The sequence below is a fragment of the Bolinopsis microptera genome, chromosome 11 (genome assembly GCF_026151205.1).
Source record: "Bolinopsis microptera isolate Bmic1 chromosome 11, MBARI_Bmic_1.0, whole genome shotgun sequence".
Classification (NCBI taxonomy): domain Eukaryota; kingdom Metazoa; phylum Ctenophora; class Tentaculata; order Lobata; family Bolinopsidae; genus Bolinopsis; species Bolinopsis microptera.
Genome location: NC_087082.1, coordinates 16192411 through 16209306, shown reverse-complemented (window position 1 = coordinate 16209306; position 16896 = coordinate 16192411). Strand labels below are relative to the sequence as shown.

Sequence of the window (16896 nt, the reverse complement as noted above, 5' to 3'; positions counted from 1 at the left end):
GAAGAGCCTAAGTGTGTCGAAGGTGAAGAATATCGTGGAGATGTGGCCATAACAATCAATGGAGCAACATGTCAGAGATGGAGCAGACAGACACCATACACTCACATATATCTTCCTGAAGACTACCCTGACTCCGGACTTGGTGATCACAACTATTGCAGAGATCCTAGTAGTGAAGGTGCACCTTGGTGCTACACAACTGGGTCAACTCGGTGGGATTGGTGCTTTGAAGAATGTGCACAACCGGAACCAGAAGAGCCTAAGTGTGTCGAAGGTGAAGAATATCGTGGAGATGTGGCCATAACAATCAATGGAGCAACATGCCAGAGATGGAGCAGTCAGACACCATACACTCACAAATATCTTCCTGAAGACTACCCTGACTCCGGACTTGGTGATCATAACTATTGCAGAGATCCTAGTAATGAAGGTGCACCTTGGTGCTACACAACTGGGTCAACTCGGTGGGATTGGTGCTTTGAAGAATGTGCACAACCGGAACCAGAAGTACTTGAACCGGAACCAGAAGAGCCTAAGTGTGTCGAAGGTGAAGACTATCGTGGAGATGTGGCCATAACAAAGAATGGAGCAACATGTCAGAGATGGAGCAGAGAGACACCATACACTCACATATATCTTCCTGAAGACTACCCTGACTCCGGACTTGGTGATCACAACTACTGCAGAGATCCTAGTAGTGAAGGTGCACCTTGGTGCTACACAACTGGGTCAACTCGGTGGGATTGGTGCTTTGAAGAATGTGCACAACCGGAACCAGAAGTGCTACCAGAAGTACTTGAACCAGAAGTACTTGAACCACAAGTAGTTGAACCAGAAGTACTACCAGGATTATTTGAACCAGAACCAGTAACAGAAGAGTGTTTATATCGTGGAGATGTGGCCATAACAATCAATGGAGCAACATGTCAGAGATGGAGCAGACAGACACCATACACTCACAGATATCTTCCTGAAGACTACCCTGACTCCGGACTTGGTGATCACAACTACTGCAGAGATCCTAGTAATGAAGGTGCACCTTGGTGCTACACAACTGGGTCAACTCGGTGGGATTGGTGCTTTGAAGAATGTGCACAACCGGAACCAGAAGAGCATAAGTGTGTCGAAGGTGAAGAATATCGTGGAGATGTGGCCATAACAAAGAATGGAGCGACATGCCAGAGATGGAGCAGTCAGACACCATACACTCACATTTATCTCCCTGAAAACTACCCTGACTCCGGACTTGGTGATCACAACTATTGCAGAGATCCTAGTAGTGAAGGTACACCTTGGTGCTACACAACTGGGTCAACTCGGTGGGATTGGTGCTTTGAAGAATGTGCACAACCGGAACCAGAAGAGCCTAAGTGTGTCGAAGGTGAAGAATATCGTGGAGATGTGGCCATAACAAAGAATGGAGCGACATGCCAGAGATGGAGCAGTCAGACACCATACACTCACATTTATCTCCCTGAAAACTACCCTGACTCCGGACTTGGTGATCATAACTACTGCAGAGATCCTAGTAATGAAGGTGCACCTTGGTGCTACACAACTGGGTCAACTCGGTGGGATTGGTGCTTTGAAGAATGTGTTTCCAATTAGACACCACGATCCAGAACTCCTGAAAGCAATCTGCGATACTTGAAGGACTGGTTAATTTACCATCGGTAAGCAATATTGAAATTGAATGGACATTTAAGAGACTTTTTTTCAAAAGTAACTAGAGTTCACAGTATAAGTACTAGTAGTGCTTTTTCTATCTTTTTGTGGGAGCATTTATTGATATTTAGATAACTTTTCATTATCATTTAACTTATAATTGATTAGTGACCTTGCTCTTTGAATTTTACATATTCTCGTTCATTACAAGCTTGTTTTATTTCTGTTTATGCTTAAAGTCAAACTATAATATAATTATGAATAGCTGGCTTCGTCAGCAGATGTTCCTCAACCGAACTCCTGTTACTGTAACCAACTTAATCTAGTTACCCGTACTTTAGTTCGGAAAACATCCAAGTTCGACAAGATAACTGCAACTGTCGAACTAGGGTAGGCTACCTGGGCTCTAGCTTGACACGTACCGAAGGTCGATAACTATAAGAGACCTGCGACCAGGTAAAGCTAAAGGGATAAAGATTGGCTTTGATAATTCTAAATGGATACTGTGCATAAAATCGTATAAATAAACACTTAATTCAACAAGCAACCAAAGATCCCATATACTTCAAGTATTCCAATTTGTTGAAGTTATTATTGGCAGGAAGGTTAGGTTTTAGCTCCAATCAGGTGAAAATGACTTTCACACTGGTGGGCTCTCCAGTTTGTATCAACGGCAACATTTAAGTGCGGTGGTTGCAAAATTGTACTTTTGACCTATCACGGTTATCTCATATATTTTGTGTACTTCAACTTGGTATCGCTGTGTACAATGAAATAAGATCGACATGTCCATTAGAATGGTCAAACCTTTTCAGAAAGTATAACTACCCTTTTAAATTGGGAAAACATAGTTCGTATATCAGATCACTTAATGGTCCATTAGTAAGATAGGATAGGATAGGATCTGAGCTTGGAAATATGACATGATCGCTTTACAGTACGCTACCTGGACTGTAGTGCGACACAAGTGCGAAAGAGGGGGGTCTTGTCGAACATCAGGTTTCGAACTAGTACGTGTCCCACTACAGTACGTTTACCCTTGGCGACGTTTCAAGCTGGATCGCAATCCCTCGAAACAGATTAAGATTGAGTTACGTAGGTCATGTAAGTGCTAGACTGCTACAGGTCCCACAGCGTCAGCCAACAGGCACGGGAGTATCGGAACTTTCCCGTTTCAGCTTCTGACGGAGCTCCCAGCAGAAGTATTGGGTTTAGTGCTTAGTTTTTCAGTGGAGCTGTTATTTCACAGCATTGCAGTGGAGTCATCTATAATAATAGTCTTAAATAACAGTCGTGTATGTAACGAGAAAGTCGGCCGCCGAAAATATTGTTGACACATTTCCAGTACGAATTTTCATCACCCTTTCTGCCTGTACCGGTATCCCTCGTAGATGACGTTCCGGAGACCAATGGCAGAAAATAAATAAACTTTCTATGGAGAAAATGGAAAAACCTTTGGGTAAATCGCCATTTTATGCCATGAATTTTGTTCATCTTGGCAAGACAAACGTTTAGCACCGAATTTATGATGTTTGAAGAATGTTTATGCCACCCACCCACTAATTGACTACTAAAAGTTACTCACTGCGTATTGCAGTTTACAGATTTGGATTATAGGGTACGGTTTATTTTATACCGCATTGGATAAAGCACAGGGGTGATTTCTAGCCAACTTCTGTAATCAGTTGCCAAACTAGAGTACGTGTCGAACTAGATCAGTGTACGTGAACCCTAAATCTAAATGTCAATAATTCAATAATTGTAACTGCGGTTACCTGCGGAGGGGTCAAAGGATTTCTTGTTGGCGGCTATCTGAGCAGCCTGATTCGCTAAGTTGTGGGAGTTATGAGAGTTGTGGGAGAGACTACCGATACCCGACACTGTATTGTACCCGGGCGTTCCGCGCGACACGTGCTGTAAAAGGGGAAGTCCGTTAGTTATTGGTGATCAATTATTTATTAAAATGTATTATCTATTGATTATAATCTTGATCGTAGGGCAAAATTGCGTTTATTGATCGATACATTATAGTAGTTATTGTAGTTGATATGAGTCGTCATCACAGTGACATAATATTACAGCTATTGATGGATCAATAGTTAATAACAATGTATCTTTTCTTCATCAAGTGCCTGAATTCGCTCAATTCTCAAATTAGATAATCATTGATATTATTCTTACGTTGACTAATAATGGCTATTGAAAGCTAATATTGCTGTAATCAGGTAACATACTTGTTGCAGCAGTACGAGTTGATGAGTGTGGTTTTGAGTAAAAATGTGAGACTGAATGAAGCTAATAAATGAGTGAATCAATCAGTGTGACAGTGACAATAAATTACATATTCTTATCAAATCTTTAAAAACATGTACCCAAAACATGGAGGTGGAATAGAACGAAAATATTTTATAAAACACTAAAAACAAAATTGTGATAATTTTACCCAAAATGGAATGTCACAAATTGATGAATTGACGGTTGTAAAATAAGCACGTTAAAATACATTTTAAAATACATTTTTACAGTTTTTACAGGGATGATAGCATGAAAACGTTTCCTACATGTGATTTGGGTCGCGGCCTATTCTGAAATAACAAAGTTTCATATAGTATTATTTGAATGTAGAAAGTTAAATCCTAATTAACCTAGCTTATATTCCGTAACAACATCAATAATTCCTTCAACGCGAATAGTCAATGAGACAGAGGACAGATAAATTTCAAGAGCACGAGTAGTAGCATAGTACTCTACTAATCCCAGTGAAGGGAGTACTGACCTCCGTGCTCCGTTTGGATTTGTGCCTCTCGGCTTTCTCAGGAGTTGTGTCTTCTAACTCGTCGTCTGTGTAGTCCACCTCCAATGTCGTCAGGTCCGGCTGACCTGGTAAGGGTTACAGTTAGAGTTGAGTTGAGGACAACATTCCGTTACACGTGATCCAGTCTCTTACTGGCAAACCCATCCGAACGATTAAACGATTTCCCGAACAGTGATGTAGATATTGCTATCACAGAGTTATGACAATAATGTTTCAGTCATGTGGACTGTGGAGGGTGATAATATCAGTAAACGTACCTTCTATTTCCCAGTTAAAGTTGACCACATCACACCTTGCCAGATGTTTGCCGTTCATAGCGAGCTCCAGCAGTTGCTTACACTCCTCCTGTAATTAATATCACATTATATTTACTGTAAAATTGACTGTAAAATTAGTAAATCTGAGCTTTACTAGATGTTGAGAGAGCTAAAAGAGATAATTGATATCTCAGATTTTCCCAAGCAGACTGCGACCTCACGGTCAGCTACTAAGGGAACAATCCTGTAGAGAGTCATGGTTAACAAATGACCTTGAGAGCCGCCCTAATGTCAAGTACATAACAATACCCAACAATAGCTAATCGTCAGTTTTTGTCTTCTCGCCCAGAGCCAGTACAGAGTTTCTCATTGGTTCACAAATTGTTTTTTATCCGCAAACTTGATATGGAAATTGATGTAGAGTTTATAAAGAAGAAGAAAAAAAACATCGAGATTGTGTCGAAATTTGTACACAATGTCCTCGGCGCTGTAAAGAGACTAATAGTGTCACTATCGTCTATCATGAGTATAATATGTCCCAGAGTCTTAGTTAGATCATTTGCGTTTGGAGGGTGAATCTGTTTGACATTAGTCCCAGGCAATTTCATGTTGACGGCTATTAAGACACTGTGTTCTGTTGTTGCTGTGTGGACCTCCTTCTACAAGGTTACTTTATACATAGCATTTAAACATTTAAAATACTTAATCGTCACAATTCGATCAAATTCATTGTACTAAATAGTGTAATCATGATCATAATATAATAATACTGCCATCTGTTTCCTTTTTAAAAACACTCATCTAATGCGCTGAAATTTGTTGATTAAAATGGACAAACGTTTTTATACTTAGCGTGATTGTGTAATATGTTATTTGAATAGCAATATTGTTTTTTTAACACTCATGTTACGTGAAATATCTTAATATGTTCGCAATGAACTTTTAGTCGGCTAATTCTGCACAGTGAATCTTCGAAGACAAAGACTGCACTACGTAATTGATACGTAACACGTAATTGATACGTAATTGACGCGTAATTGATATGTAACACGTTTACACTCTAGCTAGGATCTTAGTCTGGGCTGGGACTTAATTATAACCAGCCCGGCGCGGTGGACAATGACAGTATGAATATTTTAATGAGCAGTGGTCCCTGGTACTGGGAATAGTTTAGGGAGAGAAGATAAACTGTTCCAAGTGAGGGAAAGGACGTAAATAAAGCCTCAATAAGTAATAACCGGTGGATAGCAACCAGAACTAATTAGTATGTGACTGAGGAGTACAGAGTACAGCAGCGGTTCCAGGACTGCTTACGATCACGTACACTTTCCTAGAGAACAAGTGAGATGGATGCGATAATATTATCATGCTGGATCCTGGTCAGGAGGTGAGGCATATTATTTTAATTCTGTGGTTTGATTGGTCAATAGTGGACACTGATTAGTTAGTTGTTGTCACATGTCAACTAATTATGCTTCACCTCCACAGAATACACCAGAATCCACATCTACTATCTCTCCACGTAGTTACATTCGAACGGCATAAAAATATAAAATCTTGTTTCCTAGGTTGCACATAAGGTTGGTTCACAAACAAATCATTGCTGATCAAAGCTTATCTGTCGTTCATAAGGCTCAATAACAACCAAACAATTATTTTTGGCAATGCACATGAAGATTAGTTGAATCCCCCTTCTACAGTCTACACGATTAATATAATAACAGATTAATATAATAACAGTCTCCAGTGCACATCACCATGTGTTCAATAATCAAGCTGCTTTGTTCCTACGGAAGCCACCAACTAGTTGCTACCCAGCATGTTTCTACGTGGGAGACAGGTTCCCTGTAACAAGTACAAGAGATGATCTGCTGCTTTATTATCAACTACAGTATTGAAGTTTATTATAATCAGCAGTATTGAAGTTCGACCTGTGTTTAATCAGATACAATTGTTCGTGAATTGTGACGGTAATCGATCTAGGCTTTCTTTTTGTTTACCATCACAATAGTAAGACATTACTGAAGCTCCTAGCTATTTCCGTTTGAGTTTGCTATCGCTGGTCAAGACTCCTCGTGCTTAGGAATACAAACGGAGATGTTGTGCAAAGTTGTAACTATGAAGTATAGTTTGAAAAGCACCCGTTAGATTTCGACAAATCTAATTTTGTGGTGCTTAATTTAGTGGTTACTTTTTATGATGAGAGCAACCAGCGCTCAAATTAATATTTATTTAAATAGATGATTCATCTTCTATCTAGAATAAGCTCGTAAATTTCTGATAATATATTTAAAGGGCATGAAGTTGTGGTTACAACTGAGATTTAGTTAGTGCATAGACACGATTCTGAGCTTTAGCGGTGCAGGGAAGGTGGCGAAATTTATTATTGAGAGTTTCGCTCGATTAAACACCGGTGTTTAATGATTTAGAGGGGAGAGGTCCGGATCTGCCCGGGCTTTGGTGTGGGAGCGTGTCGTGTTGGGTGGAGGGTTTGTTGTGTATTTTAGTTTGGGAGACCATCGTGTCTTCGCAACAGTAGAATAATGTATTTGTAGGACTGAGTCAGTAGTTATAGTATGTCATGTTATTCGCGTGAGCTACGAAAGGATTACAATGTAAACGTTTATACAGATCAAATCTTACATAGTCTCTACAACTTGAGCCATTGATCTTCTTTTGAACACTTGAACACATTATATATGTAAGGAGCGACTGATAGCACAGACGGTTATTTTGGACACTATCTAAGCTTATATTAGTTGGAACCTACAGTAAATGTAAATTCGGATTTACCGTGCCCCGATATACCGAGAACTCCGATTAAACGAGAATTTCCAATATTCCCCGAAAGCAGTCATAATTACGAGTTCAGAAACCTAATTCCGATTTATTAGAATCCTCGATTTACTGAGAAACATTAATAAAAATTGAGCATCTGTAGTTACTGTAGGTACTTAGGTACTTGAACTTAAGACCTTATGAGCTAGCGTTATGCATCAATAATTTCACCTGACAAAGGAAACACGTCCATATAAAATCTGTGGTACGTCAATTCTAGTCGACAGATTTCAATTTGTATAACTTGCTTATTTTACAGCCAGGAGTAAACAGAAGCTTCCTTTAAAATGTCGTTTAATTTTCATTGTTTTTCTTAAAATGCTTACGCTATAGTATTTTTACTCCGTTCCTAATGACATTCTTTTCCATGACCTCCAGTATTGTAATGTCTCGTGTATTATTAAAGATCGGTATCCTCTTGATAGTATTGGTTCACACTTGTCAATCAGGTTAGCTTCAAACTTTAAGTTCATTAAACATTTAGAATTGAAATGAAAGAAGTTTCGAAAAGTGAAATTATGAGTTTGTACTAGTTGGCAGATCATGGTTAGTAAAAATGTAAAAATATTTTTTAGAGAGCGGAAGAGAAACATTGATCCGTAACGGAGATAAGGAAGTAGGTTACATGGAAGTAACCGGGAATACCGTTTCCTGTACCACAGATATAAACATGGCAACAAGGTACATCATATATGCACATTTCTTGATAAGTCTTGTAAATCACATGAAACTGATGGACTTTATGACTTATCTAATCATCCTGTATTTAATTGATTGTAAAATATTTCAAGGGGGCTAATTAAACTCGGATAAGAATAGAGATTACTGCAGGTTTGAAGTAGTGAAAGGTCTTAAAGAAGCCTACAGTGGGTCCATCTCGTTTCTGGTAAAGGGTGGCTCAAAAGACGTCTATCTTAGACACTCTAACAATATTCTAAAAGCTTCAACGTATTTTAGTGGTGACTTTCTCTTACAGAAAGATGCCAGCTTTTTTAAAGCTTCTAGTCTCAGCGGAGGTAAACTTGATTTTAAATCATAAGTTTTTTCAAATGGTTTAAATACTTTCTTACAAGAATTATCTAATCCTCCAAAACAAATTTATAAATTGAACAAATATCACTATAACAAAAAGTTACTAACAGATCCATACACCCCGTACTAGGTGATCAGGGAGAATTGTCCTTTGAAGCGGGCAATTACCCGGGGGATTATCTGAAGTATGTTCAAACGAAGGGAACAGTTAAAATAGTGACATACGCTGGCAATGAAGCGAATAGTATCTGGAAACTGAGAGCTTCATGGATGTTGGATGGATTATTCAACATAGGTATAGTTATAGATGGAAAATAGCGCGGTTATATTACACATACCGTAATATTACTATTTAGAGGTCACGTAAAGGTCCAGTGCAAGTGTGGGCCTTGCTTGGTATCGCGAAGGGCCTTCTTTTGAAGAAGTTTCCTTGTGGCATTGTTCTGACAAAGCGACCGTATAATACCATTCTTAGCCACCAAAGACCTTAACTCAGATATAATATATATTACGATTTAAATGTCACGTACCGTGTTTAACATGATTTCACGAAGAGTTATAATTGTGGACATAGCTTATCCTGACAAAAGGCTCACAGGTACTAATCTAATTACACTCCCAAAATCTTAACTCAGATATGCTCCACGACACGTTTGTGGCGAGACATTCAAGTCGTCAAAATGATCAGAATATAACTTCAACTTGTAACACACCAAAGATATTAAATCAGGTCTTGGATCCTACAATATTTAGCAAATTATGATAAAAGTTCAGGGCGATTGCTAGGGCCTTCCTTATTAATTATATTATCTATTTCCGTTTAAAGCTGTAGAGGAAAGCCAAACCTATCAAACGGTTTTTACGATGAAAAGATATTGTTTTTGCCAGAGTTATCATCAAAATTTTGAATCTAGTATCTTGAAGTGTGATGTACTTTCTGATTGAATTGTAACATATCAGTTTGAAAAATTTCAATCCAAAATCCAAAACGACCAAATTCCCTACATAACACGACCACGGAAAGTGATTATATCATTGGGTCTGAGAAGCGAGCTCCAGGGTGGCGTAGTTAAAGTCATTCCTTACGTACGTGAAGGCTAAGCTAAGGAACTTGGATGAGTTCATTTTAATGACGTAGCATGTGCCATGCTAATGATGCTTAGCTTCCTTACATTGTGGGTATGGCTCAGCCCAAAATAGTATAGCAAATTTTCAGTGCTGGTTACTAGGCACGAATTTTATTCGTGGTCTCATCAACCTTTGCTTGAGAGAGAGACCAATGATCTTTGCTTTTGAATAAAGGTTTTTTTAATGTGAAATGCCCCACCTAATCCATTTCGTATTTTGATAAGACCTAATGATCCTTAAAAAAGATAAATAAATACCTAGTGATGGCATGATCAGTCATGATAAAGTCCTAATGACTTTCTTGAATTTCTGGGTGTCATGTGCACTGAGAAATGCACCTACCATGTTCAACTATGTGGGCCATCCAGGTCCAGCCTCTCTTAAAAAAATAAATATCATATGTTAAACTATTTAATTTTAAATGCCGCTTTGTTGCGGGCGAGTTAGTTGTTTTTCTTTCTTCAAAACGATCGACGATTTGAGAGTGGTTTGTTGATTAGGTATCCGTCGAATCTATAGCCCTTCAACCATTTTTTAGAGTAACATAATTTTAAAATAATCCGCTTCAAATTTTGTACTTCTTGCTTATACACATTGTGTAGTGTTTACGTCTAATATTAAAGACACTATTGTGACTATTGTGATAACGGTCTTAATATAAGGGTCTCGTTGCTCTTTTTTACAACATGTCAGCTTGGGGAGGCCGACATAGGGCCCCCCGATTATCAGGAGTCAGATCACCAATTAGTGACGTATAATTAGTGATGTGATCCATTAGTAGAATTTAATTGACCTAGAAATGGGCTAGATATAGGGTAGAGTTCACATACATCAATTCTGTACATCATAGCTGTACATTAAGAAGTAAACATGATATTAAAGCCAAAACCACCCCCCTCCCTATTTGCCGGACGTCCTAAGTAGATGGTCCCAAACTGCGCTCTACTGCAATCTGAATCAGATACGATTTACTGCAATCTGAAGAGTTGTGCCTCCCTACCATTAGCAGGAGCAACCCTCACTTAACCATCTACAAATTAACAGACAGATACTGATAATTATCCTACGAAAAAATGTCCATCGACTTGTTAATTTAAATCAAAAGTGCGGAGTATGTACTCTACGAGTCGAGCAGACAGCTATGATGTACAATGTACATGATGATTGACATGTGAACTCTACAATTAAATTCTACTGACGGATCACTAATTATATGTCACTAATTGGTGACATGATCTGACCCCTGATAATCGGGGCCCCCCTATGTGTTCATTATTTGATCACTCCATGAGACATAACCTTAGCCTATTTTACAACTTTTCAGTCACCATGTATCGGATCTCAACAATCTTAATCCTCTTCATAGCCCCGATTTACAGATGTCGATCAGGTAAGGAACTAATTCATAAATTCATTGCTGATTCGTATGCCAGTATAGGCTCTAGAACATGTAATTCTGCTTTAATTTAAATTTGAAAGGAAAAAAGTGCTGTTGTCAGTTTAAATAGAAGATGATTTCATTATTAGCATTTTGAAGTTAGTATCTAAAATCATTTCTTTATTGGAGAGAGTCGGAGAGTAACGCTGATACTCAATGCGGACGAGAAAGTAGGTTATATGAGAGTAGGAGATATAGGAGATACTATCTCCTGTACAACTGACAAAACCGTGGCAGCTAGGTACATTTCTTATCGATATAATATTTTGATGAAAATAAGAAAGGTAAGGTGAGAACGGAGGGCTTCTTTTTTTCCTTTATTTAAACAGAGGGCTTCTTAAAATCGGATACGAAAAACAGTAACTAATCAGGTTCGAAGTGGTAGGAGGACTAAATGGGGATTATGAAGAGGCCATCTCATTTCTACTACAAGGTGGGTCTGATAACGTCTACCTTAGACACAACAACTTTGTTCTAAAGACAGCTCCATATAATGCCAACCTCCCTGTGAACTCTGCCACCTTTTCCAAAGTTACAAGTCTGAGTGGAGGTAAGCTAATGTTTAATCTTTTGAGTAACACTTCTTTTAAAATAACTATAATCATACTTCTTTGTTTAATTTATCTACTGTTAAACTAGCAGATATATCACTGTCATTGCCAGATCCTGATAGCTAAACTCCTTCTCACTCCTTCAGCTGAGGACGAGGTGTCGATAGAATGGAGCAAAACAGCCGGATACTTCCTAAAGTATGATGCAGAAGAACACTCTGTTAAGTTGGAGTATCTCGGCAATACGGCTCGAGATGTCGTCTGGAAACGACATGCTTCATGGAAATTGGAGGAGACATTGCATTTAGGTAAATTGATTATTACAAAAAATTCTTGAAGAGCAGAATTATAATGACAACATGCCTACCTACCTAGGTCGATCCAAATGTAGTCTGGACGGAGTTAACAATAATAACCGGATTAATTTGTATCAAGCAAGCAATATTTGGAAACGCCCATCTCCTATTTACAAATCCCATAACTCCCAGCTCCCCCTTCATACCCCGCACCCTCCCTTCATACACCACCTCCTCCCCCTTCATACCCCGCCCCCTCCCTTCTTCAAAAGGTATTGTACCACTAAAAGAACTTAACTCAGATATTATACAAATTTATTTATCTCTTTCATATGAATTTAGAGTTACTTTCTCCATTACTTTTCTCATAATTTTGACCATCAGGAAAATATAAGCGAACCCATCCCATTTTTCTCATTATCTTATACTGTTACTTCGCCCAAGATCAAGAAGTCAAATTTCCTGACGGTTCATTATTCTTCCTCTACATCCCACTCCTTCTTTACAAGTAGACAAACGTAGAGCGCCAAGGGGGGGGGGGGGGGACAATGTTATCACTCGTCAGATAACCCTTTGAGGAAAACAAGCGTTGGTAACTGCTTACTAGCCACATGGACCAGACCTTGTTATGCTAATGTACATTGTAGGGGGGGGGGGGGGGGCCGCGGCAAGGGGGGGGGGGGGGGGGGGGGCAATGGCATAAAATGGAGACTTTTTCTATGGAAAAAAATGGAAAAACCCTTGAATTTCCATAATAATTCTCCATTATATGCCCACTATACAGGGGTTACACAGTTGCGCCCTTTTCCACCCTAGATCCCGTGGGGGTGGGACCGGGGTGGGGTGGGACCGGGGTGGGGGTGTAACTGTCGGTAGGACGAATGATTTTCTTGGGCTCATCACCTTTTGTTACCAAAAGTAAACGACCCTTCTTTTAACAGAATAATGTTCTTAGACACAGAGCACACATTAGGTAAAGTCTAGCTAGTATAACTTTAATGTCACTAGTATGCCTGTCTAACGGCACTGAGAATAATGTCATGCTGACTGGTGGGGCATCCTGGCCGCGAGTTGAACCATTCGTCTGTTTCTGTTCAGTCTCGAGCAGTAAATATAATTGCGTTCGTTTGGAAACTACTTGCATTAATAATATCGTCGGCGTTTTATAAAAATATTCGTTTCAAGTTATTGAATTTTTTCCCAGTATTTTGAGTCCCAATTTGGTCAATCGTGAAAATTCATATTATGATGTTTTCTGAAAAAGGAGAGTATGATCTACCAGGGGGGGGGGGGGTTCACCCTGATTTTTTTGTGAAACTTGGTTTCGAGATAGCAGTTGACCAACAAACTAGGACCGGTGACCAAACTTTTGAGGGAGTCCCGGACCCCAACCGCCAAACGGTGCCCGCGGGGCAGCCACGCCCATATTTGGTCCAAATTAGGCCCAATTTAGCCAAATACCCTCAACATGCCCAAAACCCAGATTTTAGGTGCTTTACTTGTAGCTAGTGGTCCTCTGAACTCGTATATGAATTTTTATCAAGATTGGACAAAAATGACTGAGTTATGAACCAAAAACCATATGCCCATATTTGGGTACATACGCACCAAATTTGGTCGATTTTGGCCCATAAATTGGTCAAATATCCATATTTTTGAATGAAACCAACTTTACACGAAAGGTACGCCTATACTACACATTCTCTATGATTATCAGCTCAGTATCTACCTAACTGTGGATTCTGTGTTCAATTAATCGCAAAAAATGAACAAAATTGCCCACATCGCATCTCAGTTCGCGATATTTGCGAAACTGATTTCGTTCAAAACAATAGAACTCAATAGGGTTTCAATATTTTTACATAAAATTTTCAGAATCAATGTAGAATCGCATTTCGACCTTAAGTTTTAATATGGAATTTTGAGTTACCGGTCCTAGTTTGTTGGTCAACTGCTATCTCGAAACCAAGTTTCACAAAAAAATCAGGGTGAAACCCCCCCCCCCCCCCCCCCCCCCCCCCTTAATGATCAAAAAATATTGACCAATATTGACCGTTTTTTTGTTATAATACTAAATTATAAATTCAGGATGAGTTATAAAATCATCATTTTCTCGATCCGGCAGCAAAAACCCCAGGCCTGAATGAGAACCTACATAATCATAATAGTATAACATACAAATAAATTAAATCAAATTTTAAAATACCTGATCTTCTTTGACGAGATCAAGCGGCGAATCTCCCGCGTTATCTGTAATTCTAGGGTTGGCATTGCCTCTCAGCAGGATCTTAATCGACTGGGGCTTGTTGTTGATAACCGCAAAATGCAGAGCTGTAAATAATTACTGTTATGAAAACCCTGGCGTTGGTAAAGGACAAGACAAATCGGTTTAGTTGTTTCATTTTAATCATGGTCTTAGCTTTATCATTTTCTCGTAGGTTGTAATCTCAAGCAACAGTCATGCAGTGATCATAAAGAATTTCTCGAGTTCCTGATTAACTGATAGATTATTTAAATCAATAAATTAAATGCATTATACTGACCGGTTTTTCCGTCGGTGTCTTGTTTGTCGATGTCATCCCCTTGACAGTTCTGAGCTAAGAAGTCGACAATATGGAGTGACGTTTCGTCTTCCTTCGTTACCGCTGCAGAAGTGCATCCAAATAAATCTCAGTACCATAAAGCATGGATAAACCACGTAAACTACAGATAAAACTCTTGTAACGAAAATCTTAAAATCGTTGAAATTTTACGGCGCACGAACCTATATGGAGTGCTGTTTCTTCGTACAAAGAGTTAGGAATGGGGGAGCCCAGTTTGACACCTTCTCCGAACACTTGGAGGAGTCCCCTGATGTCTTTACTCTCGACACACTTGTGTAGTACCTATAATTGTGGCGCTATGATCTATATGTTAGCTTACTCTCGACACACTTGTGTAGTACCTATAATTGTGGCGCTATGATATTTATGTTAGCTTACTCTCGACACACTTGTGTAGTACCTATAATTGTGGCGCTATGATATTTATGTTAGCTTACTCTCGACACACTTGTGTAGTACCTATAATTGTGGCGCTAGGATATTTATGTTAGCTTACTCTCGACACACTTGTGTAGTACCTATAATTGTGGCGCTATGATATTTATGTTAGCTTACTCTCTACACACTTGTGTAGTACCTATAATTGTGGCGCTATGATCTATATGTTAGCTTACTCTCGACAGGGGGGGGTCCACGTTAAAAAAAGTTAAAAAAGTTAAACTAATTAATGTTAAATTTCAAAATTCAGGCTTAGAAAGTTTAACTTTTTTAACATAAATTCAAATTTGGGTTGAAATTGCAATGGAGTGAATATTCTAGACTAGTTTACTTTTAGGTCATGCGTTGGTATTTTTGTTCATTAGTCATTACATGTAGGAATATAGGAATGCCCATGACAAGAGTAAAACAGTCATATAACATAGGTACAACCGATAAATAATTGATACATTTGATCATTACAATAATAAATTATAATTCATAGAAATATAAACAGCTGATTCATAAATAATTTTTAAAAAACAACAGATTCCATTCACAGTGTCAACACTGAAAATAGGGCTATGATAATCTATATCATTAAATCTAGTGATACTAATCGTAATGAATTAATAACTGAATAAAATTCTAATGATGTTTCATAAAAGTTATCGCTTAAACAAAGAGTCACTGTGTCACGATATTATATTACAAAATTTAAAATAGTGTCTAATGATATTTCATAAAAGTTATCGCTCAAATAATGAGTCAATTTATCACGATATTATATTACAAAGTTAAAAAGAGTCACGTCTAATGATGTTTCAATGTAAAAGTTATCGCTCAAACAATTTGTCAATATATTATATTACAAAATTAAAAAACAGTGTCAATGAAGTAAACATTTTACAGATGTTACTGTAATAACGTAAATAAAAGAACTTGAGGTTCTAATTTGAAGTTACTTATGTCATTTAACCTGAATATAAAAGTCTATCATTAAAATAATTTTCACTATAGTGCAGCCGAGTCCTTATCGTCATTCATATATTTTAGAACTTCACTTGTAATACGATTAACATCATACGGTTGAGGAATCTTCATTATATCACGACATACATCATTATTCAGTAATGAAAATAGATGTTCCTCAATAATCTCTTCCTCGGACATTCCTGATGTCCCAAGACTAGGGAGGCTACCTCTTATGGCCAAACAACTGGCTAAAAAAAGCACAAATCCTTCAGTACTGATCCTGAGATCGCTGAACTGTCACTTGAACACAAGCAGCTGATGATTGCGAATATGCAGAACAAATTCCCGACCAACAGGAAGCATGTCAAGACCAACATCAACCAGCTGAGACGTAAGATTACAAAGAGACTCAGAGACATCAACAACCGCAGTGCTGACACACTCGTCGAAGAGGTAAACAACACAGACGACGCCCGGAGATACTTTGGAGCCTCTAAGATACTCGCCAAAGGATATGTTAGACCAGCTCTAACCGTCCACAACCCTGCTGGGAATATCGCAGGTACTAATGAGGAGAAAGCGAGGATTATTAAGGAGTACTTTGAAGCTGAGTTCAACGACGCTGATGAGCCTACCCTTCCTGCCTTCCTTGACCCCCCATCTAGCCTTAACAGTCCCATCACCGTTGCAGAGATAGAGAGAGCCATCAGTAAACTCAAGTCTGGTAAAGCAGTGGGTATTGATAAAGTTCCTGGCGAGGTCATGAAAGCCCTGAACAACCCCCTCCTTCATGAAGAGCTGGCTAATGTGTTCAACGAGTCTTTCGAGAAAAACATTCACATTGAAGCAATAGGAGCAGGCATCCTCACACCACTGGCTAA

The 16896-nt window shown here is 38.7% G+C and overlaps 1 protein-coding gene across 12 annotated transcripts in view; it reads right to left on the bottom strand.

The window, feature by feature from the left end:
* Positions 1-16896, bottom strand: part of LOC134823761 (arf-GAP with SH3 domain, ANK repeat and PH domain-containing protein 1-like) — a 70792-nt gene that overhangs the window by 34127 nt on the left and 19769 nt on the right. For 8 of the 12 annotated variants that reach the window (XM_063835306.1, XM_063835302.1, XM_063835305.1 and 5 more), the window contains 7 exons: positions 14785-14905; positions 14564-14665; positions 14227-14351; positions 4738-4825; positions 4442-4545; positions 4227-4250; positions 3441-3579 (listed from right to left, as the gene is read on the bottom strand). In XM_063835306.1, coding sequence (XP_063691376.1) covers positions 3441-3579; positions 4227-4250; positions 4442-4545; positions 4738-4825; positions 14227-14351; positions 14564-14665; positions 14785-14905 — 703 coding nt within the window. The remainder of the gene's footprint in view (positions 1-3440; positions 3580-4226; positions 4251-4441; positions 4546-4737; positions 4826-14226; positions 14352-14563; positions 14666-14784; positions 14906-16896) is intronic. The other 4 variants (XM_063835312.1, XM_063835309.1, XM_063835311.1 and 1 more) reach the window with 1 other exon arrangement.